This window comes from Glycine soja, chromosome 11 (genome assembly GCF_004193775.1).
Source record: "Glycine soja cultivar W05 chromosome 11, ASM419377v2, whole genome shotgun sequence".
NCBI lineage: Eukaryota > Viridiplantae > Streptophyta > Magnoliopsida > Fabales > Fabaceae > Glycine > Glycine soja.
Window position 1 is genome coordinate 46,956,749 of NC_041012.1, and position 24,365 is coordinate 46,981,113.

At 33.7% G+C, this 24,365-nt stretch overlaps 3 protein-coding genes and 1 pseudogene across 4 annotated transcripts; 2 read left to right on the top strand and 2 right to left on the bottom strand.

Moving 5' to 3' along the window:
• Position 1: 1 nt before the first annotated feature.
• On the top strand, positions 2-3,695 carry LOC114373451 (annotated as a pseudogene).
• A 2,629-nt stretch (positions 3,696-6,324) lies between these two features.
• On the top strand, positions 6,325-8,632 carry LOC114377540 (protein N-lysine methyltransferase METTL21A-like). Of its 2 annotated transcripts, XR_003659101.1 has the most exons (3): positions 6,325-7,126; positions 7,625-7,668; positions 7,965-8,632. XR_003659101.1 is itself a non-coding variant. In XM_028336093.1 (2 exons), the coding sequence occupies exon 1, from the start codon at positions 6,441-6,443 to the stop codon at positions 7,107-7,109; it is 669 nt and encodes a 222-aa protein (XP_028191894.1). In that variant the 5' UTR covers positions 6,331-6,440; the 3' UTR covers positions 7,110-7,126; positions 7,965-8,632. The 2 variants fall into 2 exon arrangements, 1 of the variants encoding a protein (XP_028191894.1); XM_028336093.1 differs by lacking the exon at positions 7,625-7,668 and having other exon boundaries at positions 6,331-7,126.
• A 566-nt stretch (positions 8,633-9,198) lies between these two features.
• On the bottom strand, positions 9,199-11,833 carry LOC114374673 (NAC domain-containing protein 73-like). Its single transcript, XM_028332342.1, has 3 exons — positions 11,299-11,833; positions 10,745-10,937; positions 9,199-10,151 (listed from the first exon to the last, which is right to left on the bottom strand). Exons 1-3 carry the CDS (start codon positions 11,410-11,412, stop codon positions 9,619-9,621), a joined length of 840 nt encoding a protein of 279 aa, XP_028188143.1. The 5' UTR covers positions 11,413-11,833; the 3' UTR covers positions 9,199-9,618.
• Positions 11,834-17,822: 5,989 nt separating this feature from the next.
• On the bottom strand, positions 17,823-21,491 carry LOC114375285 (receptor-like protein kinase HSL1). The gene is made up of 2 exons (XM_028333064.1): positions 18,816-21,491; positions 17,823-18,473 (listed from the first exon to the last, which is right to left on the bottom strand). The coding sequence occupies exons 1-2, from the start codon at positions 21,400-21,402 to the stop codon at positions 18,082-18,084; spliced, it is 2,979 nt and encodes a 992-aa protein (XP_028188865.1). The 5' UTR covers positions 21,403-21,491; the 3' UTR covers positions 17,823-18,081.
• Positions 21,492-24,365: the final 2,874 nt, after the last annotated feature.

A 24,365-nucleotide genomic window follows, 5' to 3' on the forward strand; every position in this document is an offset into this window, starting at 1 on the left:
CTTTTCTTTGCCTCCCCCATAGCATCTTAGTTTTTTATTCCACCTAAAAAGTAGATAATTAAAATTGACTGCAACATTTATGAGAGGGAGGGACAGAGAGATCCCATCTAGCATACATCAGTTCATGTTGGTTTTAGGGTTGGAACCATATAAATAACAAGGCTACCTAAGCTACCCCATTCCCTCGGCTTTTCTCCTAATTCAAACACTTAATATACTTCCTTCCCACCTTAGTCAGATTTACAACTGTTTTCCAAACTGAGTCAAACTTAGGATTGAAAAAAACACCTAAGCTCTAAGATGCTGGAAAAGATGGATGATGGAGAAATCTCAAATGCTTTCCCTCACCAGAACCCTTCAACTGCTGCATCTAACAATCAGCCTCCTACTTTGAAGAGGAAGAGAAACCTCCCTGGAAATCCAGGCAAGTAATTTGTTTAATTCTTTAATTTCATGGCTTATTCTCAGCATCTTTGGTTTTATCTCTTTCTGTCTCTCTACCTTTTCTCTTCTCGTCATCCTGATAATAAGTATATTCAAAGTTAATAGCCTTTTTTTCACAAATAAAGAGCAATGCTTAATGGTTTATTATTATGTGAATGAATTAATGAATAATGTTTTGTACATGCACAGATCCCGAAGCTGAAGTCATAGTCCTATCACCGAAGACTCTAATGGCCACAAACAGATTCGTGTGTGAAATCTGTCTCAAGGGTTTCCAAAGGGACCAAAACCTTCAACTCCATCGCAGAGGGCACAACCTTCCTTGGAAGCTGAAGCAAAGAACAAGCAAAGAAGTAAGGAAGCGAGTTTATGTGTGTCCTGAGAAGACATGTGTCCATCACCACCCTTCAAGGGCCCTGGGAGACCTAACTGGGATAAAGAAGCACTTCTGCAGAAAACACGGTGAGAAGAAGTGGAAGTGCGAGAAGTGCTCAAAGCGTTATGCTGTTCAGTCAGATTGGAAAGCACACTCAAAAACATGTGGCACCAGAGAATACAAATGTGACTGTGGCACTATCTTTTCACGGTATTTAGTCATATCTATCTCTCTATCTTATATATTGTGGATCACAACAAACTGTTATGATGAGTTATATCCATATCCTACTAATAAAAAAAATTGTGTAAAAGTGGTAACTTGTCTAGTGGTATATATAAGAAGAAAATTGAAAAATAAATAAATGAAACAAGCAATTACCATCCTTATCTCTGTGGCAAAAGAAATTAAGAGCATCGCTTCCTTCATGCAGTGGTGAGATGAAATCCAAAAAGATGTAGATAAAATGATAACCATGATGCTGAAGTCTTTAAACTGTAGCTGTGACATCTTTGTCTGACTCTCTTCTCTGCGCTTCTGAGTGTATGCTGTCTATTTTACATTTTGGGAGTAGTAAAAGGAGAAATGAGTTTAGTGCAGTGAAAAGAACTTGAAAGAATCTATACTTGCAAGTTTTATTACCTTTTTCCAATCATCTTAAACCACAAAAGCTCTAAGCTAGTTTTGAATTCTCATAGATTACCTTATGTGATTAAGAAATTGTCTTAATATTATTGACTAATCTGGAGAGTGGGGTTATGGACCCTATAGGTTAGTATTGAACTTTTCCCTAATTTTTTGTGTCCTTTCTCTTGTTCCCATCAAAAAAGTGAAACATGGTTAAAAAAATAAGACTCTCTTGATTGTTAGTGTTTATTACCAGCTCGTGTAGTTTATTTTCATAAGCTATAATTAAGTGTTACCAGTCGTAAAATGCTGCAGTCTCACTAGAGAAATTCTTAAGAGCTCACGAGGCAGAAAATAAAATTGAGCCACCTTATTATAATTATGCCTTTAACTCTTTTTTTAAGGTACACATTAACTATCTTGCATGCTTGCTTGCTTTTAAATATTAGTTAAGAAAAATAATCTATGGACGCCTAAATCCTAAATGACACCTAGAGAGAGTAAGAGAAAAACACAAGTATATAAAACAACATGATGTTGTGATAAGAAAAAAAAAAGATAAAAATAAATAATAGATCGATATTAATGAAATGTTTGATATATAAGAGTGGCTGCATATCGTTATTCGCAGTTAATTAATTTACTGTATGTTATCAATTTTGGATGAGCAGGAGGGATAGCTTCATCACTCACAGGGCCTTCTGCGATGCCTTAGCAGAAGAAACAGCTAGAGTGAACGCAGCATCAAACATTAGCAACTACAGCATCATGCAAAATCCCCTAGGTCCTAACATGACAACCCAATTTTCATCATTTTTCAAGCCAAATTCATGCTCTGATCAGGAGCCAGCACCAGGTAACCAAACATCTAATAAGGGCCTATCCCTTTGGATGACTCAAACATCTCAGGCTCATGAGGCAATGGCTAACAACAATAATTTGCATGAATTTCATCAACTTGGGTCTGTTACAAGCCCAACAGCAATTTATGGTACTAGTGGGAATCCACTTGCTTCATGCTCAAATCCACCACCCTCTAATTACCAGCTAAATTGGGTGTTTGGAAATAAACTCTCCTCCAATGGAAGCCATCAAGAGTTAACTAGCACTGCTTCACTTCCACTAGTCAATAACATTGTTAAGGATAACCCAAACCTTCAACTCATAAGTGTCCCTTCCTTGTATAGCTCACAACACCAATCCCATCAAGCAAGCTCAGCAAACATGTCAGCCACAGCTTTGTTGCAAAAAGCTGCACAAGTTGGGACAACTTCATCGGACCCATCATCATTATTCCATGGGAGCATAGGTTTGAAATGCAACAGTCCAGGCCAAGATGGGAACAAATTTTGTGGCATGTACGGTTCAAGCTCAGTACTCACAACAAGTCATCATGGGAGTGAGGCAGAGAATAATAATAATAATTATTCAGGTGATTTGTCACAAATACCCCCTACAAAAAGACGGCACGTACAGAATGAGGAGAGTGCATGGGGACAAACTAGGGACTTTCTTGGTGTTGGTGGTGCCAACCATTTGCCACCCTTCATCAACCAACGGATGGATTTGATTTGATATCATGCAATCAAATGTGAAGTTTTTTATTTTTTAGTTTTCTCCTTTATTTCTTTTTTTTTTCTCAATGAAAGGGAACATATGATAATAAATGCCAATGGTGGATGGGGTTGGAATTAGTAGGAAAAATAAGAATATATTTATCTTGAAACTTTGCAAGGAGGAAAAAAGGTGGGAATTGAGTGCTTGATGGAGGCTGAAAAAGTTGTTATAAAAACTATTGAAGGGGTGAAATTAAAGAAGAGAGATAGATATCCATGCATATTCTTTTGAATCCTGAAAGCTAACCCCTTTTCTAAAAATGGGGGGCTTTAATTTTTTGATAAAGGGGAGAGAGGGGAGGGGTTTGTGGAGTAGTGGGGGCAAAGGATTGGACCGCTTTTGGACTCCATTATTGCTCAGTTTTCATCTCCGTGTTGTTGTGGTTGTTGTTGTTGCCTGTCAAACTGGACTCAAAAGAGAGAATTTTCCAATGACCAAAAAAGCATGATTCTATAGTACAAATAGACTTTTAGCCTGTTGTTGATTATTATAAAATAATAAGATGATGTACCCTTTCATTCGATCCATCAACAACGCATGCATACATGTACTACTACTAGCTATCTTCTCTTTTTGTATGTCGTCAAAATATTTTTTAACAAAATTGACAACATGATGGCCGTTAGAGAATGATGTTAAAACCCATTTATATTTCTTCATCTATGACTTTAAACTTCCAAAAAATGAAGTGGTTCTTGACATGCTGTGAGAGGGCCAGGCTATTTGATAAAGATGTTTCAAGTTTGATAATTCTTTACGCGTATCCATGTTTATAATAGTATGAAGTTAAATATTTTCACATTTATAAAATAAATATTTTTTTACATCATTAAGGCCGAAAATAATTCTTAGAGAGAGGCTTGTAATGTTAAAAAATATTTATATGCTTTCACTCAAAGGCTTTTTCCATAAATGATCAAATCTTTCTTCATTTCTTTTGGTTTTTCTTCGTTGTCAATTCCTCTTCTTTTTTACTGCATTAGCAACATTGCCTTTATTAAAAAAAAAAAAAACATTGTTGCCTTTTTTCACTATCTTTCTTGGGGCGGTAAACACAGCTCATAATTTAAATGTATCCCAAGACAAGTGTTTTTTTGCTTTTTGGTAAAGCAAATTTTTTTAGGTAAAATACAAGGCGTATGGGTCAGCCCTAAAGTGGATGTAGTAATTTTCCCCCTCAAAATATTCTCCTAACCGAAGAGTGAGAAACTATAATATCTTGGAATAAGTATCATCAGTCTTTAGTAGAAATTCTTTTCAATAGTATATTTTTTTTGTACACATACATTTCAAAATCTAATTCAAAATTAAATGCTTAAAGAACTCCAAATCCCTTCTGTTCAAATTAGCACACTGATAGTGTCATAGTGATGTAACGATTATGTTTTATAATGTAAAATTATGTTTCTATTTGGTTATAACTGAATATTTAATCATAGTCATCATAATTATTCCTTTTGTACGAGACAAATTCTTATATATATTCTCAATTAATAGTGTATAGAAAACTATCTCACATCTTATGAAAGTCCATTACCATCCTTTAGCCTCCAATGTTACCGGAATTCCTCCATGGCTCCATGAATAAAAATATAAAACAAAACTGCACCGGAATACAAGAAATACGGGCCTCATCAGTTTTGATGCGGACAAATAACTTTATTAGTAGTTTATGAACTCACTTGTTCGTTCTTAAATCTTAATTTCACCATTTTGTCTTCTATGGATATAATATACATATACTGAATGCCTCTTTTCGTAGCAAATGCCATATTGCACAAAGCTATACATGTGTATTTTATCGTTATTATTTTCGTGCTTGTTAGCATTTTTCTTTACCTAGCAACGAAAAACAAGGGGCACACATGTGCACATGGTTGATGGTATCACTGTTTTTGCATAAGACTTTAACAGTTAATCCTATGCTCGGTTGCATTGTTTGATCAAACGGGTTGGGAAAGAAAACATATAGGGATCAAAAGAAAAGGGAGAAAAGATAAAAGAAAAGCCATTTTATTGAGTATTGACTGCCGCACTCACCATGCTATGATTTTGATTTTACTTTTGTTCACATGATGACGGACGTGGTGTGGTGGGACAAGTTAATTATCAAATGGTTGTTCAAGATTATATACCACAATTTCTTTTTAAGTGAAATACATAGCAGATGATTAAAGATTTGACAACCATTGATAATGATAAAGTTTAATGTAGGGAAGACATATATGTCTAATGATAATTGCCATGCATGAAGTCTAGTCGTAAGATCTTCTCATTGCACGTATTGCATTTTACTTTCTTCTGATCAGACAACACAATTTTGATTTAGTCCCCTCCGAACATCGCATTTTCATCTGACATCAGTTATAGGAAATTAAGATTTTTGTGTATACCGCAAATAACCGATTAAGGTTTCTGAGTCAGTACGCAAGTACCCAAGAGACACGTATAGGAGTAAATCTGCTTTTCCCGGCTATATTTATGCTATATGATTCAACAAAAATTATGGAAAAAAGTTCGAGGATAATCTCTACTTAACACGTATATTATGTTTAAGATATGGAAGAGAAATATGATAGTTAAAATGGAGAAGAGAAAATTGGTAAAAAATAAAAAGATAAAAAATTAAATATTTATTTTAACTATGGTATTTGATTCTCGGGTATAACTCAAAGGTATTCCGAGATAGATGTTTTGTTTGTTTGATTTAAGGAAAATAAAAAATATAATTGATAAGAAAAAACATTTAAATTTTTACTTACCTTTTTTATCCTAGTTGGTGAAGTTAAATACAGGAATCACATAATCTCATTTAACAATGATTAAAAATTAAATTTTCAAAAAATATTATCGAGTCTAAGATTTTTCTAAATGATTTTTTTTTCAATGTCATTTTTGGTTTCCCATTTTTTTTTCAAACTAAAAATCATGTTTCTAATTGATTTTCTTTATTCACGTTCAAATCACCTTATTTGATTTTTTTGTCATTTCTTTTTTAAATGGATGTTCCATCAATCTTTTCTTTTCTCGTATAACATTATTTTAAATATATCATTGACCATACATTCTCTTAAAATTCTAACTTTTTTCTGTATATTAAAATAGATTATAAGTAAACACGATTGATTATCACCCTAATGGAAATTGATTATAAGAGAAACAATCAATTCTCAAGATCGATTCTTGCTCAACTATGTGTGGACCTAGTGTCTATATTTCAGGGCCCATTAGAGTAAGGCCCATGAATTTGAATATTCCAGAACCCAACTCCAGCCTCTTGGCCCACAACCCAAAACAAACAACAATCCAACATCCTCCGCACCTGCGTTGCGTGTTAGAATCGAAACTCCACAGTCCAGTGAGAGGAAGAGAAAGCATGAAGTTCACAGACTCGCCGGTGATCGAGCTTGCGGTGAACGACGCCGTTCTGTCGCTTCAGCAAGACAACGGGTCCATGCACGTGGGAACCACCGTGTGGCCATGCTCCCTCGTCCTCGTCAAATTCGCGGAGCGCTGGGGCCCACCCTCTGACAACAACCCCTACGCTCGCGTGCTCGACTTCCAAGGCAAGCGGGCCGTGGAGCTCGGCACGGGCTGCGGCGTGGCGGGAATGGGCCTCTACCTGTTGGGCCTGACGGACCTGCTCCTCACCGACATCGCACCCGTCATGCCGGCCCTGAAGCGCAACCTGAAAGTCAACAAGCCCATCCTCCGCAAGTCCCTCAAACACTCCGTGCTCTACTGGAACAACCCGCAGCAGATCGCTGCCCTAAATCCTCCCTTCGATTTCGTTATCGCAACCGATGTCGTTTACATTCCGGAATCTGTTCCTTCCTTGGTTTCTGCAATGGAAACCCTCGTCTCTGACGACGGCGTCGTTTTGCTTGGGTACCAGCTTAGGGCACCCGAGGCGCACGAGCTTTTCTGGGAACTGTGTCAACAAGTCTTCCACGTTGAGAAAGTCCCGCACGAGCATCTGCATCCCGATTACGCTTACGAAGAAACCGATGTTTATCTGTTGAAGAAGAAAAACAAGAAACAGTGACTGATTATAGCTAATAGGTAATTTTTTTTTCAATTTATGTTACGTCGATCGCAAGTGACAGCTCTGTGCACTGTTCGGTGACTCAAGGAAACAAATGTTTTTTTTTTCTATTGAGAAATTAGAATGGCTAACATCATTTGAAGAATGCTGTGCTGGTTGTTTAAACGTCCGTTTCGTTGTTTGTTAAGTTTGGTGCACAAGTACAAAATTGGGGTCAGTCACCAACCGCAAGTTAAATCCTTGATGCTTCCTAAATCCTAATGATTTCATCTCTGTTGACTGAATTTTGGATATTAGAATCATGGAAAAAGGTTAATTTTGTTTTTGGGGTGAAAGATACTATTTTTGTTCCTATGTAGTTTTGTTTTTTACAAACTGATTACTGAATAGAATTTATAGAAGAACTTATTTGCGAGTTCCCAATTTTGTGGATCAATTTATATAAGATAGAAACTTTATTGCTGGGTTCACATTGATAGGTTTATTTTTGCTCTTGTTTTCATTCTGATAAGTAGGTATTGAGGTAAAGACAAATCTTGGGAATTGGCTAGAGGCAGTGGTAAGTTAGATTAAAGACGCAATAGTCTTGCAAGATAATATTGGTGCCATCTAAAGCTCCATGAATGCATCCTAAGTGGTATCTGACTCTGGATATTTTCTAATTTTTTATCTTATTGTTAATTGAGAATGAGATTATTTTTATTCATTGAAACTTAGTCTATGAACAGCTTATATCTGAAAGTCTGTTTACTAGCAATGTCAGAGTGTTTGTATGCAATTTTTTTTGTTTCTACTTTGCATGTTATCTGGGATGGCCTTGAGAAACTTATTGTGGAAATCGGTTCTTGTTAACAGGGTGTGATAGAAAGTTGTTAGCCGTGGTGTTTATGTTGACCCTTCAAATGATTGCCAACAAAGGATCCTGGAATATACCTGAGACGCGTGTGCTTGCTGCTGTTTTTGTCTTTGTTTTTCTGAGCTTTAGGCTCCCTTGACATAAGGGGGAAAAAGTTAGTGAATGGAGGGTATTAAATATGAGAGTAAAGCTACCTATATCTAATTGTTACATAAATTTTATTATTTAATCATAGCTCATTTAACCTTCTTTTTAATCATTAATATTCGGATTCTGGTATATGTCCCATGTGTGAGTAGGAGTGTGCAGACCTGGTTTGCAATACATCTTATTGTAAATAAATGAATATGCAAATCATAGGCAAATACAAATTTCTTATGGTTGAAGGTATGGCTCTGCAAGACTTGGTTTGGTGGCATAAAGTAGTAGACTTGATTGCACCACAAGTCAATACACCATCAGTATTATTTTATTTTAGTACAAACAAGCTACCGAATGGCAGATGGTGAATAGTCTGCCACTGATGTAAGAACAAGACCGAGAAGAAGACGCAGATGAAGAGAAGCTGACTATTTATGTGTGCACTTTGCCCTTTCTGTATACAAAGATAATTTTGATTTCATGCATCATCGAATATAAATGTTAGTTAATCGATTCCCAGTTGTTATTCTGTCTAAAGTTGAGTGACTTCATTGTCCTTTTTCCAACACTTACTCAATTGCTTCTTCAACTTGTTGACCTTCGTATGTATACTTCTCGGTTGAGTAAAATAATATTCTACTGTAGAGTTCCTTTCATATCTAATCTCACTGAAATGGAGTGAAATTAGTGAATGGTTACCTTGACTAATTTGCATTTTTCATAGTAATGCTGTTTTTTGACATCTGGTTAAATTTTTTATTAGAACGCCAATGGATAGTCTAACAATAGCATGTCATATTTAAAGCACATAGCGATTCTGTTATCCGCATTCCCATAACGAGGATGGTTTAATTTGCAGTGATGCTTAGCAACCTTTCGTGGATCGAAATTCACACATATAATAATCGTATAAATTATGTTATTTATATATCTCTTCTTTACAACACTTTATAATTTATTTTCTCTTTATTTCATTCCATTCTATCACTCATTGAGTGTCTCTCTTTCTTCTCTTTTTCCACTGTTTTAAGATAAGCAGTATAAATATGCTATAAGAATATAATTTCTCTAATCACATGTATAGTCAAAATAAACTCAGTAAAAAAACGCAGACAGAATCTTCAGTTCAAGAGTGCTTTAGATACAAGTCATGTTTGCACAGATTGATGGTTAGTATTTACCCAAGTAAGGACAATTGAGATATGTTTTCGTGTCACTGTACAAAGCATGATAACAGCTACCCTTCAAAAATTCCAAAAGAATAAAAGAAAGAAAACAAAGTTACAGCCAAATCATTTTGTCTCTTTCTTTACTTTGAACCCCCCCCCCCCCCCCCCATCTGACCACTAGCTTTCAGATGAAACAGTTTCTCCTTATTCTGTGCCACCTTTTCCCTCCTAACTAGATATAGTTGGTTATTAACTTATTTCTTCATTGCAGAATACAATTGTAATGTTCCTTCCCCTTCCATGCATTGCATCTCAACTTTCCACTTCCTCACCACCACTACTTTCAAGGAATGAAAGGAGCACCATCATGGACAGGGAAATGGGATACTAATTGTGCAGTGCTGGACCTATGCTGGTCCCCTTGATCATATGATACAAAAGAATTATTGTAGTACTCGACATAGCCAGTGTTCTTATGATTAGTTACCTCATGCACGCCTTCACCACTTAGTTTTGCAGGATACAGGTCTTTCATGAGTGAGCCACATTGTCTAGGCTGTGTTTGATAGAAAACTTTGGAGACCACCAACTCCCCTTCCTTCTCCTCTTCATTGTTGCCAAGGTGGTACTGGTGCATGACCCAGTTTGTTTTCTCAGGCTTCCTTTGTTTTCTGTAGTTTGTGTAAAGTACAAGAATTTTCTTATACCCTTTTAACTTGCCACTGATGAAGACTGGCCTAGTCTTACCTGTTTTGTGCCACCGAGTCTCACTGCCATCTGCATCTGTGTGCACCTTTCTCCTTTTCCTTGTTCCAGTTGTGTATGCTTTGGAAGGCCTGTGAAAGAAATGTCGGATCAACCCATCTTTGCTAACTCCTGCAGTCAATTTCATTGAAGCATTAAGATGTTAGTTTACATCAAAGTTTAAATTAAAACTATACCATATAAGGTATTTACTGTCAACCAATCAAACACCATCTCTTATATGACTTCTAAGATAATTTAAGATTAAATGACACTGTAAAACTGTTTTACACCATTAGTGCATATCTTATAATTTTCTTCAAAACTATTTTTTTTATATATATATATAATATGAAGAGCTTTCTTGTGCCAGATCAAGGAAGAGAAACAGTTGTAAACGCAAGGTTTTGTGGCTTGCATTTGTATCCAACAAAATAAAAGATGTTATAAAAATGGATAACATAATGATGTAATGGTCACGTCTTCTGCCCAAAAGTATGACTTCAGCAAAGCTCATGCTTTCTTCGTTTGAAGTTACTGAATTTTAAAGAAAACAAACGTCTGACTATATATATATATATATTATGCTTGGCAAACAATATATAATAACGAAAATTAAAATGTGATTTATAGGAGATGAGATGATCGATATCCCTCGTTAGAAATGTTGAAAGAGTAAAAGATAATGGAAATCAATAATCTCAACTGGCTTGTATTTAATTGACCTGGCAACTTCTCTGGATGGGTACAGCAGATTCCATTCTCGCCTTCAAGAGTAGGGATGAACTCGTCAATTAATGGATGAAGCTTGTGAATATCAGAGCGCACCTTCGCTTCCAAATGTTCAAGAATCTCCTGATCAGTAGGATCAAACTTCACTCCAGCAGGAAGTCCAGGCAAGTCATGAATTCCAGCAGCCTAAGAATTAATACCAAAATATAGATGTTTATTCTTGAAATGAATGCCCCAATAAAATAGAAAAAATATAAAGACAAAAGTTAGATACAATTCGTTAGGTCCTGTTGGTGCTATTCTCTTAATTATCTGAATTAACGTTTCACTTCGATAAACCATGTAATAAAGGTATGTATTAAAAGATTACATAGATTACCGCCATGAAACTCTAATTCTGATTAAAGAACAACATCAACAATACTTATCAAACTGTATCTAAGTTTTATACCAAAAACAAACACTTACATCATTAAATTCAAACTACAATAGAAACAAAAAGGATAATGATAAGTATTCATTGACTTATTAAAGAGTTTATGTGAACCTGCTCTTGGCATTTGACATGAAGACCACATGTAGGACATGTTCTGATCAAGCTATCTTTGTGCCTCTCCACAATGATGCTATGGCTGTTTTGAGGGTAATTGCACTGAGTCATTTCCTTGTTATCCTCTTTAATTTCACCCTCATTCCATTTCTGGATATCTTCTTCTCTGTAAGCTCCTCTTATGCTGCTATAAAAGAAATGGAACAGAAACCGAAACAAGATGGACCGAGGAAGACTAAGAGATATAGGTTGAGCTATAAGAGATGAATTTAAAGTAGTAATAATTAAATAGAAGGGGTAAAGAAAATGTTGTCTCTTCTAAAGGTTGCTCCCCCTCATGCCAATTTTTGTTGAAGGGTGGGAATGAATTAAGTTCTCCCTTACTTTTTTTGGTGCTTTCTTTTGCATGAGAGAATAATATTGCAGTCTTTCCCAACCTCCCTCTTGCCCTTACGAGGAAGAGAGGAGAGAGTGATACCTAAAATTCTAAATATAGAGAGTGGAACTCATAATAAGTGATGGGGTTAGTTGCAGAGAGAGAAGAATGAAAAGAAATAAGATATAAGATTGCTTTGATCTCAAGTTTTGCTTTGCTTTGTATATTTGTATGAAAACTTGTAGAGGAATAAATGTAGATATTTTTCCTTTATAGTCTGACTAAAGGTAGCTTTGAATTTAATTAAAAATAAAACAAAACCAGTTTTAACATGAAAAGGAACAATTAATATAAGGATAAAAGAGTTAGTTGAGTGGGATTGGGGCAACCTAATATAAGCATAGAGCCACAACTTAGGTCCGATGTCACCCTGGAGTATAGATAAAGTTAAAAATATTAATACCAGAAAACTAAGAAGAATAAGTAGAAAATATTTTTCAGCCAACCATAACTCCATTCCTTCACGTAGACTTCTCATGCATAGCAAGAAACTTTTCTCCCCTCTCTCTCTCTCTCTCTCTCAATGCAACTTCACAGGCTTAGCCTTCAACATCATTGATAGTTGCAGCACACTATCTTTTGCCACATGGCAAGAGCAAATGCGATCGTGTCTCAATATTTATGTACTAGGTGAAGGAAATTAGGGGAAATAACAAAAAGATTTTTTTTCTTGGATTAGAGCCCAGATCACGAGTTAGTTTTATCTCAACTTAAAGTATCAGATTAATCTTGCTCGTGAGACATAATTATTATTCATTTAAGAGAATTTTTCAAATAAAAAAAAATCAAACATAAGATATATATTCTTCTAAATAAGTGATTTCCTCACGTGATAAAATTGATTTCTGACGATATTTTTTTAACCTTTTTGGTTAAAATTATTAAAAATTATAATATTCATTCAATAAAATATGAGACTTATAAAATTTTATAATTTCAAATAAATTTATAGAAAAAAGTTTGTTCAAAAGGGTGTATTTTTAGTATTTTTCTTATTATATTTATACGACACATTTTTCTAAATTTTAATCTCTTCATTAACCAAGAAGAGAAATATTAGTATATTGAAAGGAATAGATTAAATCATCGAACGAGTTAATTAGTTAATAATCTTAAAATTAAGTCTCAAATTTACATAGACAAAGTTTTACTACTTATAGTAGTATTATAGACTCGAACCAAAATTATTCCACGCAAAGATACCCAAAAGAGACCCTTTCAACCATTACTTAATTTCCGAAAACCTTTTTTTTTTATATTTTAAAACTCGACAACTTAACTCTTTGAACATACTAAATTATACATGTTACTACTGACTGAATTTTTAGCATATGCTGAAGAGATTATATTTATTTACACTGCTCAAGGACAAGGTACGTGTTTAATATATTTAAAAATAAACAACTAATAAGTTTTCCCAAATTTTTTTGCAAATTGTTCCAAAAATGGAAGGAATTTTCTGCATTTAGCAATAGTAATATTTGAGCATAATTTTTTTATTTTACAATAGATAGTATTAAGCTAACACATACATGAACACATGATTAATGTATAAAATATAGGACACAAAGACATCACATACATAAAAAAAATCTAATTAAATGAAATATAAATAATATAAAACAAAATATTTAAATTAATGATATATTTATTTTTTAAAACTGACATTCTATGTTTTTTCAAATATACTAGTTTTGTAAAGGTAACAATTTAAGTGTGTGCATGTCATTTTTGAATCAGACATCTAATAAGAAATATTATATTAGAAATGTGTCTAATTTAATGACAATTCAAACAAAAAAGAAATGTTGATGCTTCATAGTTATTAGACATGGTAAGAAAATCCTTACCTGTAGGTACCTGTCCGAATTTATCCTGACTTTGACACGTAATACTCGAATTAATTGAGTATAAGTTTGGATTTTTTTCGACAATTAAAAGTCGGGTAAGGATACGGGTATGAGATTACTACATCCGCCCTGACCTTGAACCCGGACCCGCCCTGCCACTTAAAATTTTTAAAATTTTTGTATAATTTAATCAAAAGACCTAGAATTTTTGTTACTAGTTAATTTTATTTTAAAATTTTTACTTAATTTAATATTCTTTTCTTAACGATTTTTTTAGGCACATGCGTTATAATAAATTTATTGATATATATGTAGTTAAAAATAAATATATAACAATCAATTTATTTTTTTTAAAATCAAATTTTTAATATTTTCTTTACAAAAAAATTTATTTTTCTAATTTGAATCAGGTACGGGATAAGGTCGGGAATATTCAATATACTCAACGGGTATGAAGATGAAATCATAAATTTTAATCCATCAGATATGAATATGAGGACATGTTCAAAAGTCAGGATAGGCAATTAGGGAGACAATACCCTTCGCTTATGTCTAATAGTTATTAAGCCATATGTAATACCAGAAAACTTATTTTGAGTGGACCATTGCACACTAAAGGTACAACTACAAGCATCAGCCAAATCGGACCGTGTACATAACTTATCTTATTATTAATATTTTTGGCTTTAATTAATAAAGTTCGCCATACTTGGTGATAAAAAAATTTTAAAAAAACATTGCCATGTAATACCAAAATTTTTCATACAATAATTATACGAATGGACCTATTTATATTTCATTAAATAAATATGTAAATTAAGAAATAATTAAAGTTAGAGAATATGATAAATCGAGTCACGTTAATTTTATACAACTTCCGTGCAATTATCGTTGAGTACGTGAATTAACGGGTATAAAATTATTTTTAATTTAATAGTTTTAAATTTGAGTACTTTATTTTAAGATTTTTTAAAAAAAAAAATCCCATCCATGCATAAAAGCATAAACTTCCAGCTGTACGGCAGCCTTCTAAAATAGGATTACATCATTTATCAAACTGGAAAGGGTAAAAGGTTTGGACAATTCGAATGCTCATAGTTCAGTTTAGTTTATGTCTTTTCGTTTGCGTTCCTTTTTCCTTTTTCCTTTTCTTAATTAATTACAAGTGATATGAGATCTCAATGATTAGCAGTTCACTTCTATTTTATTAATTTTCTCTATCTTTCTGGCTTTTTAGTTACACTAATGAATGATAAGGGATACCCTAGGCCCAAAGATAATTGGACTTGCTGAAGTAAAAGCTAGCTAGCCACGATGAATATTTTGGGTTTGAGGTGGTCACGCCTAAGAAAAAAATTAAAAATTAAATGTAACTAAAAAAATTAAAAAATAAAATTGATCAATGACACTAATTCATATCCTAAATTTGGTATGGATTTTTTTTAAGGAAGTATGGATATTTTAATCTCATACATTCTTAGGATAAAATATTTTATATTATTAATTAATTAAAAATTACTTTTAATTATGAATATGATTTTTAAAATAATTATTTTAAAAGTCAATAATTTTACTATAAATAAAAATCTATTACTAAATATATTATAACAAACTTGTATATTATTCTAAAATGTTGTGAATTTAAATTTTAATTTATGAATTTCTTAAAATAATTGTTGTACTCAGCTAAAAAATAGTACAAAAGATTAATAAAAAAATAGTATCAGATGTAGTGGCCGGGAAGGGGATTTATGCAACAGTTTCGTTGTGCTTGTGATTCTGGCAGACCAACCTGGTACAACTTGTACTAGTTCAGCACATGTTTGTTTCTCCGGTGCATTTGCAGTAACACTAAGTCTAAGATTGTTTCACCTTAAAAGTATGGGTGATGTCGCTTCTCGAAACTAAAGTTCGGATTGTCCCTCCAGCAATCCAAACACAATTGGTTACTTAAATAAAATCTGTTATGTTAGCTTGTAAATAAAAAAACCATTGGTGTTTAGAAAAACGGATAGAGCTACTAGGGTCTCCAAACACAGCGCATCCGCTCTCGGGAAAATAGATACTTCATACTTGTAACTATAGCAACAACAGAGTTTTCATGGAGATGCCATCATATATTGAATCATTTTGATAATTGAGGAATTGGAAATTTTTACGGGGTGTTATGACGTTTTAAGCAAGTTATTCTCTTACATTTATATTAGAAAAAATTATTAGATGATATAAAACTATCAAGTCTTGACTAATAATCATGTGACATGTAAATAATTTAATATTTTAAATTGATTAAAATTCTTTAAATTTAGGGATAACATAATTAATCCTTATTATAGTTACTAAGTATATCTTTAATTTAGTAAATATATTTTTTATTATCTAAGTATTACATGATTATTGGTTGAGATCATGGATAACATGATAATTTTAAACCATTTAATAATTTCTCCTACCTTAGCATGCGTAACAAATTAAGTCTAAAACATATTAAACTAGCATAGGAAAATATTAATAAGAAAACAAAAAATGATATGTTACGCCAATAGTAACTACCTTGAGAGCAAATTTTGGGACACTTCTTGGGTAAATTTGATATCTAATTAGCTTGCTCCAAGATTTGTACAGCAGCATATTTAGATGAGTGTATTCAAAAGAACAAAGGTGAGTAGAGAAAACCAAAGAAAATATATGAAAGATAGTGATAGGAAGAGAGAAATTTTGTTCATGTCTTATAGCTCAAGTTTTCAAACCTTATATAATGTTTATTATCCGTTGGCAAATTGCTAACAAATAGCCATCATTCTCAACTCAATTATAATAAAATAAAAAATATAGAAGAATAATACTAAGTCATTTTATTGAAAATACAATTGTATATATAACTTTAATTTTAAACTAACAATAAGGCATTAAAAAAAGAGAAGACTACCAACATGACAAATAAATTTGCTCCTAAGTTTGTGTGTAACGGAGAAAAAAAATTATTTAAAGATATCAATTGCTTAAATAAATCTCAATATCTAAACTATTAGTACTTATTCTCGATTAGAATATTTGGATTCACTAAAAAAATGCGCTTGAATATTTTATCTAACAAATAGAAAGAACGATAGTACCTCTACGATGAAGACTACAAGAAAGAAAATGAAATATTTAGTATCAAATTAAAATGTAGAAAAAGTAGAATAAAATATTTTATAAAAAAATATAAATAAATAAATGATGCTTGAATATCGTTACCTCTACAAGTATATTTTGAATTCCCTACATATGCATTCGCCCATTTATGAATGACCACTGTTGGATGAAGACCGAATGATTTATATCTTGAATATTTATTTTAAGTTAGATTTGTCATGATAAACTTTGAGATGTTTAATCTTCATTCAATGGTTTTGATTGACTGATGTGGGAATGTAGCAAACCCCAATCTATAAATTTTTATTAAATCTATAATTTTTATTTAAAATTTATATATAAAAATATTATTAAATAAAAATAATTATTACAAAATTTATTTTATATATATATATATATTAAATATATATTAAAAAATTTAATATTATATATAATAATATTAATTATTTTTTAACTTAATTGACCTGTTAACTTAATTGAGAAAAAAATTATTGGATATAAGAAGAATAATCGTTTAATTTTTCAATAAATAAAAGCCCATTACAAATTGAAAATATCATTCCCAACGTTAACTATTATGCGGGTAGGTTATCCGCATTAATTAAATGCATTTGATGTCCTTGTCACACTGCGGAAAAAAGAAGAAAATAACATTGGTCAATGCATTTTCAAAATTAATCGAGTACAAATGGAGAAAAGATGTAGTAAAACTACGCATTATCTTCCGCTTTAGCATATTAAAATTGAGATTTGATTTGAAGTAATCTCCACTAGGGTAGATGATGTTAATAAAAGGTTTTAAACGATTTCATCTACAAAAACCTCTGACAACATCATAATCATGTCCAATTTTTAATAATTAAAAAAAAAATAACACATCCCGCCAAGTAGTATCTGGCTTGCTAAGTATTTTGTCCCGCGTTTGTTTATTCTTTGCCATGATCTTACACACTAACACTTTCAGGCTTCAAGTTTAAGTCACAAATCAATATTAATACCAGCTGTTGACTCAATACTATACGCATGGGATTTGGATATTTTGGCCATTTCTAATGCCAAGTGATAGTACTACAAATGAGTACCGCAACAGAAATAAATAGTAAACAGATAAGCCAACTAGATATGGACGGCAATACGGATAAAGATTGGCATATTACAATTTCTTGAGTTTAATGCAAAGTAGAACATAATATATTCTATTGTGAATTTCATTAGACACGATTGAAATTGGAAAGTTTCTTGCTATTTTGTTACAATTGCTGCTTCAATTACTATTACCTATGCAAAAACTAACATTTTAAGTACCAAAGCTGAAGTGAAAATTGAAGCTGACTGTTATGATTTTCAGCATCTAGCTCAAACTAAGCTTCCCTCATGATCAATATCCGAAGCCTCTTCCTGAAAATAAGGAGAAGAGAGTTTTCCACTTAAGGATTTTGGAAGTTCAGTTACTTCCTTCAGCTTTTTAACCACACCACGCATTGAAGGGCGGGTTATAGGAAGAGAGTTAGTGCAATGAAGCCCCACGCTGAGTACCTTACTGATTTCTTCCCTAAATTGAATATCCAAAGTGGGATCAATCACCTCATCCAGTCCTTTCTGATCTAATGTGGACTGAACCCATTTTACTAGATCATTTTCTCCATACTCTGGGTCAAGAGGGAGCTTCCCAGTTACCAACTCCAAAATGACCACACCAAAGCTATAAATGTCACTCTTTTCATTCACCCGAAGTGTATAAGCATATTCTGCATCACATTGAACCAGAAAATCCAATTAAATCTATGCAGAATGCAGATTAATTAATTATGCACATAACATTAATGAACACATAAACAGTTTACAAGATTATGAGCATATTTGACAGGAGTAATTTTATCAATGGATCATGACTTTTACTTTTATGTTCATTTTGCTTTTATCTGTTGGATTTTCATTAAAATGCACGTCGCAATATTTTCAACTACAAACTAAACATGCATTAATTTTTCTACCATATGAGGTAGGTTGAGGTTTAACATTGGATGAATTTATTCGTTTTTAAATTAAAATTCAAAAGTTTGTTTGATAATTCAAGTTTAAGGTTGTACCTGGTGCGATATAACCATAAGATCCGGCAATCACAGACATGGACTCCGCCCCTTGGTTGGCTCCCTTAAAAATTTTGGCAACTCCAAAATCGGCAACTTTTGCTCCAAATTCATCATCTAGCAAGATATTGCTAGATTTGACATCCCTATGAACAATAGAGGGAACACAATCATGATGCAAATATGAGAGCCCCTCGGCAGCATCAATAGCAATTTTGTATCTGGTGGGCCAATCCAACAAGCTTTTCTTGCTATTGTGCAACAAATCAGCAAGACTTCCATTCGGCATGTACTCATAAACCAAGAGCTTGCTGTCTTTACTGTTGCAGCAACACCATAATCTCACAATATTCTTGTGCCGAATCTTTCCCAATGTTTCAACCTCAACTTCAAAACCGTCCTTCTCAGAATCAACAGATTCATTTCCCATCTTAGTTGCTCTCCACAATTTCTTAACCGCCACCAACTCGCCATTACTCAGCGCAACTTTGTAAACCTTCCCAGATGCTCCACTCCCTATTACATTATCCTCACTCAGCAATTTAATAATCTCAAACTCACTAAAACCCAGCTTATGAAACGACCTCCACTTTGAAAAGTGAAACCCCTTTTTCATCTTCTTGAAGTCCCGGAATTTGAAGTAAAACCAAGCCACCCCAACAATTAACACAATCCCAGCAAGCACAAATATGAACCGGAAAATCCACGCATACTTTCTGCTCTTACCCTCACTCTCACCACCCAAGCTTGGACACAATCCAGAGAGAGCCTTGCATAAACCAGGATTCCCAAGAAAACTCTTTCTATAATTCTCATTAGCATAAAGAGGAGGAATCACCCCAGAAAGCTGATTGTTCGACAAATTCAACAAATCAGGCTTCAACTTCTGCAGCTCAATTGGAATCTCACCAGAGAACTGATTCCCTGAAAGATCAAGATAATTAAGCACAGGCAGGTCCCCTAACTCCTTAGGAATACTCCCACCTAACCTATTATTCGCCAAATCAAGCTCATTGAGCTTCTTACAACCACCAACTCCAACAGGAATTTCTCCGAAAAGCTGATTGTCTCCGAGAACAAGCCTATCCAACTGACTCAACCTAAACACACTTTTCGGAATCCGACCAGTAAGACTATTATTATTAGCTACAAACTTTTCAAGATTACCCAATTCCCCAACCCCCTCAGGAATCGACCCAGAAAACTTATTCCCGGAAATTAACAACATTGACAAGTTCCAAGCCCCGGAAATCGAATTGGAAATCGACCCAGAAAGAGAATTATAAACAAGCTCCAACAAATACAAATGGGGCAAACCCCATAACCCTTCAGGCACAACGCCAGAAAAGTTATTGTTCCCAAGCCGAACCCTCCTCAAACTCTTGCATTCCTCGAGACTCTCCGGGATCCTCCCGGAAAACGAATTGTATATCAGAATCAGCTCCTCCAACGCTCCCCCGTCGCACAATCTCGCCGGAATCTCGCCGGAGAATCGGTTATAAGAAACGTCGAGAGACTGCAACTTCGAGTTTTTACCCAACCCACTCGGCAACGACCCAGTGAGCGAGTTGTTGAACAGTTTCAACTCGTACAAGTTCAACGATTTCACTATAGTCTCCGGCAAAGAACCCTCGAGCTTATTTTCGTACAAATTCAACGACCCGAGTTTCTTCAACCCACACAACTCTTCTGGAATCGTCCCAGTCAACTCGTTCGTGGAGGCATCGAATCTTTCTAAGTTGGCGAGGTTTGTAAACGCGGCGCGTGGCAACGCGCCGGAGAGAGAGTTTTCGTAGAGTTCGATTTGTACAATGTTGCGCAAACCCGATACGAGTTGTTCGGGTATGTCTCCGACGAGGTTGTTCTGCGACAGGTCGAGGTTCAAAAGATTACTTAACCTTCCTAAAGAGGGTGGAATGGGGCCCACAAGGCTGCAACCTGCGAGCCAGAGCTCCTCGAGATTTTTGAGGTTTCCGAACTCTTTCGGAATGGGACCGGCGTCGAAGGTGTTGTAAGCGAGGCGAAGTATTTTGAGGGTTGAAATATTGCCGAGGGAAGAGGGGAGGGTTCCGGCGAGGAGGTTACTGACAAGGGAGAGAGATTGGAGTTGCCGGAGCTGGCCGAAGCTCGCCGGAATATCGCCGGAGAAGTTGTTGCAGGAGAGGTCAAGGGTGACGAGGGAGTCGGGGAGGGTGGCGGGGATGGCGCCGGAGAGGAGGTTCTGGGAAAGGTCGAGGTGGAGGAGGGCGGCGCAGGCGGAGAACGCGGCGGCGGGGAGGGTGGCGTTGAGGTTGTTGTAGGAAAAGTTGAGGGAGGCGAGCGAGGGGAGGCGGCAGAGGGTGGTGGCGGGGACGGGGCCGGAGAGTTGGAGGTTGGAGAAGTCGAGAGTGGCGACGCCTCCGGTTGCGGCGTCGCACGTGACGGCGGTCCAGTTGCATGGGGTGGCGTCGCGGTGGTTCCAGTCGGAGAGGGCGTTTTGGGGGTCGGAGAGTTGGAGTTTGGCTTGGAGGAGGAAGAGGCCGTCTTGGTTTAGAGAGAGAGTGGGGGGTAGAGAGAGAAGCAGAAACAGCAATAGCTGCTGAAGCATGGTGACGTTGAAAGTGAAGGAAGAAACACACAAGGTTGTTTTGCAATATTTTCTCGCGCCCAATTTACTCACTTTTGTATTCTTCTATATATTCCACATTGGGGTAAATCAACCAGCATGGATCTTCCTCTCCTATTCAGGACCATTATAAATAAATTTATGATTAATGAAATAATGACCAACCAGAGGTTTCGACTACATGGAAGCAAATTATTGGCACTACTATCACTTCACTGTCTTGGTTATTATTATTATCACATAAATATATCCTTAAATTAATTTTAATAAAATACGTAGAAAAATTTGAAAATAAATTTATTTTGCTAAATAAATAAAAACAAAGTTTAAAAATTAAAAATGAATTATTATTTTAAAAAAAATAACTTAAACAAGTTTATATTCATATCAGTTGATCCAAATATTTGATAGTTACAACTCATGATTTTTCATATATCGGTTAATTAATCAATTAATTTTATTAAATAATTTTAATTCAATCAATAAATTTTTCAACATTTATTTATTAATTTATCGATACTTAGAACATAGTTGCTGTTTATTATAATTATGTGAGTCTTACATTTCATATACATTTAAGTATTTTTAGTTAAAATGTAATTTTTATCTCTTATTTTCTCAAATTTATGCTTAGTTTTTCATTTGTAAATAAAGATATTTCATTCATTTTTAAAAACTTTTTGATTTTAGTTTTTATTTTTAATTGAAACATTTTTCTCTCACTTTTTTAAAAATCAATAATTTTAGTTTTTATGGTCAATTTCAAATGTTGATCGATGTATTTTATAAACATCGACCGATAATTGTTTATTATGCACATGAAAAAATATTTAATTGATAATAAGCTTAATTTATTAAAAAAATAAAAAAAGACACAATTAACAAGTCTGAGATTGATCATGGAACTAAAATTACATATTTTTTAAAAATGAGGAATGAAATATCTCAATTAAAAAATAAGATGACTAAAATTGTGATTTTTTTAAAAGTCAATAACAAAATATTTCAATTAAAAAAATAAGAAACAAAAATTACATTTTAACTAAGTATTTTAAACAAAAATTCATTTCAATGCTAAGATTACTAAAATGAATGCTTAAATTAATATTGTAGATTTTACGATACTTTAAAAATATGTTATTTAGGATGTAAGTTAAATAATAGTATTTAACTAACTTTACGTGATATATGTTTCAATAGAAAAAAAAAAAAAAGAGTTAAAGTTAGGCAAATAATATAAGTATCTTATTAGAAATGTTGTTAATAATTTTTCACTATGAGCTAGCTTATCATTTAGTTATGCTAAATAGAATCTTAATCTTAATATACGTAAATTCACTTATGAATAAAAAGAAAATTTCTGATAATTATGATAAAGATACTTTATGAACATTAAATATCCCTATATTTGTTTTAATCATTACATCGTGCATGATTGACTAGATGAAGCTAGAGACAGAGGATCATTAATGCCCAACTGCAAAGTGGACAATGGAGTTTCAATTATTTGCCTAAGATTAGAAGAATGGCAGGGCAGGAGTTGAATCTCAGTAAGAGAGACAAGCCTTTGTGCTTGTGCATATAAGATTTGGTCCACAGCAATAAAAACATATGCCAGAACAACGGTGCTGTTACTTTCATCAATGCACGGAATTCCATCCTTGGTAAAAGGGCTGAAGCTTATAGTTGATATTTCGATAAACATGCAAAGAATTTCAGCTTAATTAGTAATGCAAACATTTACAGACGACACGTTTAAAATTGAATCTATTCGTAGCTTTTTAAGAAAACAAATTCCTTTTCCCCTCCCATCTTTGTTCTTTCCTTCTGTTTTTAAGTTTAAACTATTAATTATTGGATATATTTCAAGTTTAATTTGCAATATTCATTCACAGATATGCAGAATCATTTCCATAAAATTTTAGGTGGGCTTAGATTTTTTTTTAGTTGATGTACTTTATTAATGAATGTATTGATTATTTTTTGCTTATAAATTTTTATAAAGAAATATTAATACAGTATTATATTATTATTTATTATTTCTTTCACAAAAGTTAAAAAAAAAACACATAAATAATGTAGTGATTTTTGTAATTATTGATAAAAAATATTTACAGAAATAAGCCATAAGTCTATAATGACAGGAAAAAGTTGATTTATGAAATTTAAAATATCCGTGGCAGAACATGTAAGTATGTAAGCAATGGTAATACAGTAATCACCGAAAATGATTTAGGAAAGTTGAAGCAGCCACACACATGCAGTGTTAGAGTCTGGGTCAACTATTGGAAGCTAAAAAGAAACAAAAAAGAGTTGTTGAAAAATGATAAAGACGGGTTCCCAATTCCTAAGAGGGATTGTCGGGTGCCTCTGTAGTCTGAACGGTTTGAACGCATAAAAGACAGCTTTGAAATTGAAACTCTTGTATGTATGGAGTAGCTTTCAAGGGTCGTGTCGCAAACCGGAATGCCACTTACAATTTAACAACTTTCTGTTAGCCTTTTTGACTCTTTTGGCCAAAATTATTAGTGCTTTTGAAATTTATTATTTTTAAGTGTCAAACCATAATTTAGGCAAATATGCATCTTATTTTTTTTAATTCAAATTATAATTTTGTCAATAAATAATACTGTGCATACATGGCATTTCTCCTTTCTAAAAAAAAGCATCAAGATTCAAGGGTTGCTAACACTCCAGCACAATCATTAAGTATATAGCTTTAGTAGACAAAATTTTCCACATAACATATAGCAATGGATACTATTAAAGCTAGATATAGTGGAGTGTGGAGGACCTCTTGCAGGAAACAAATATTGAATTAAGTGACATTGGCATTTGACAGAGTTACTCTGATTAGTAGTTAATTTCCAACGAATGATTTGTTTTTGATGAAGCATTAAACATCTCCAACAAATTTACAAAAGGTTAGTTGAGTTTGGCGTTCT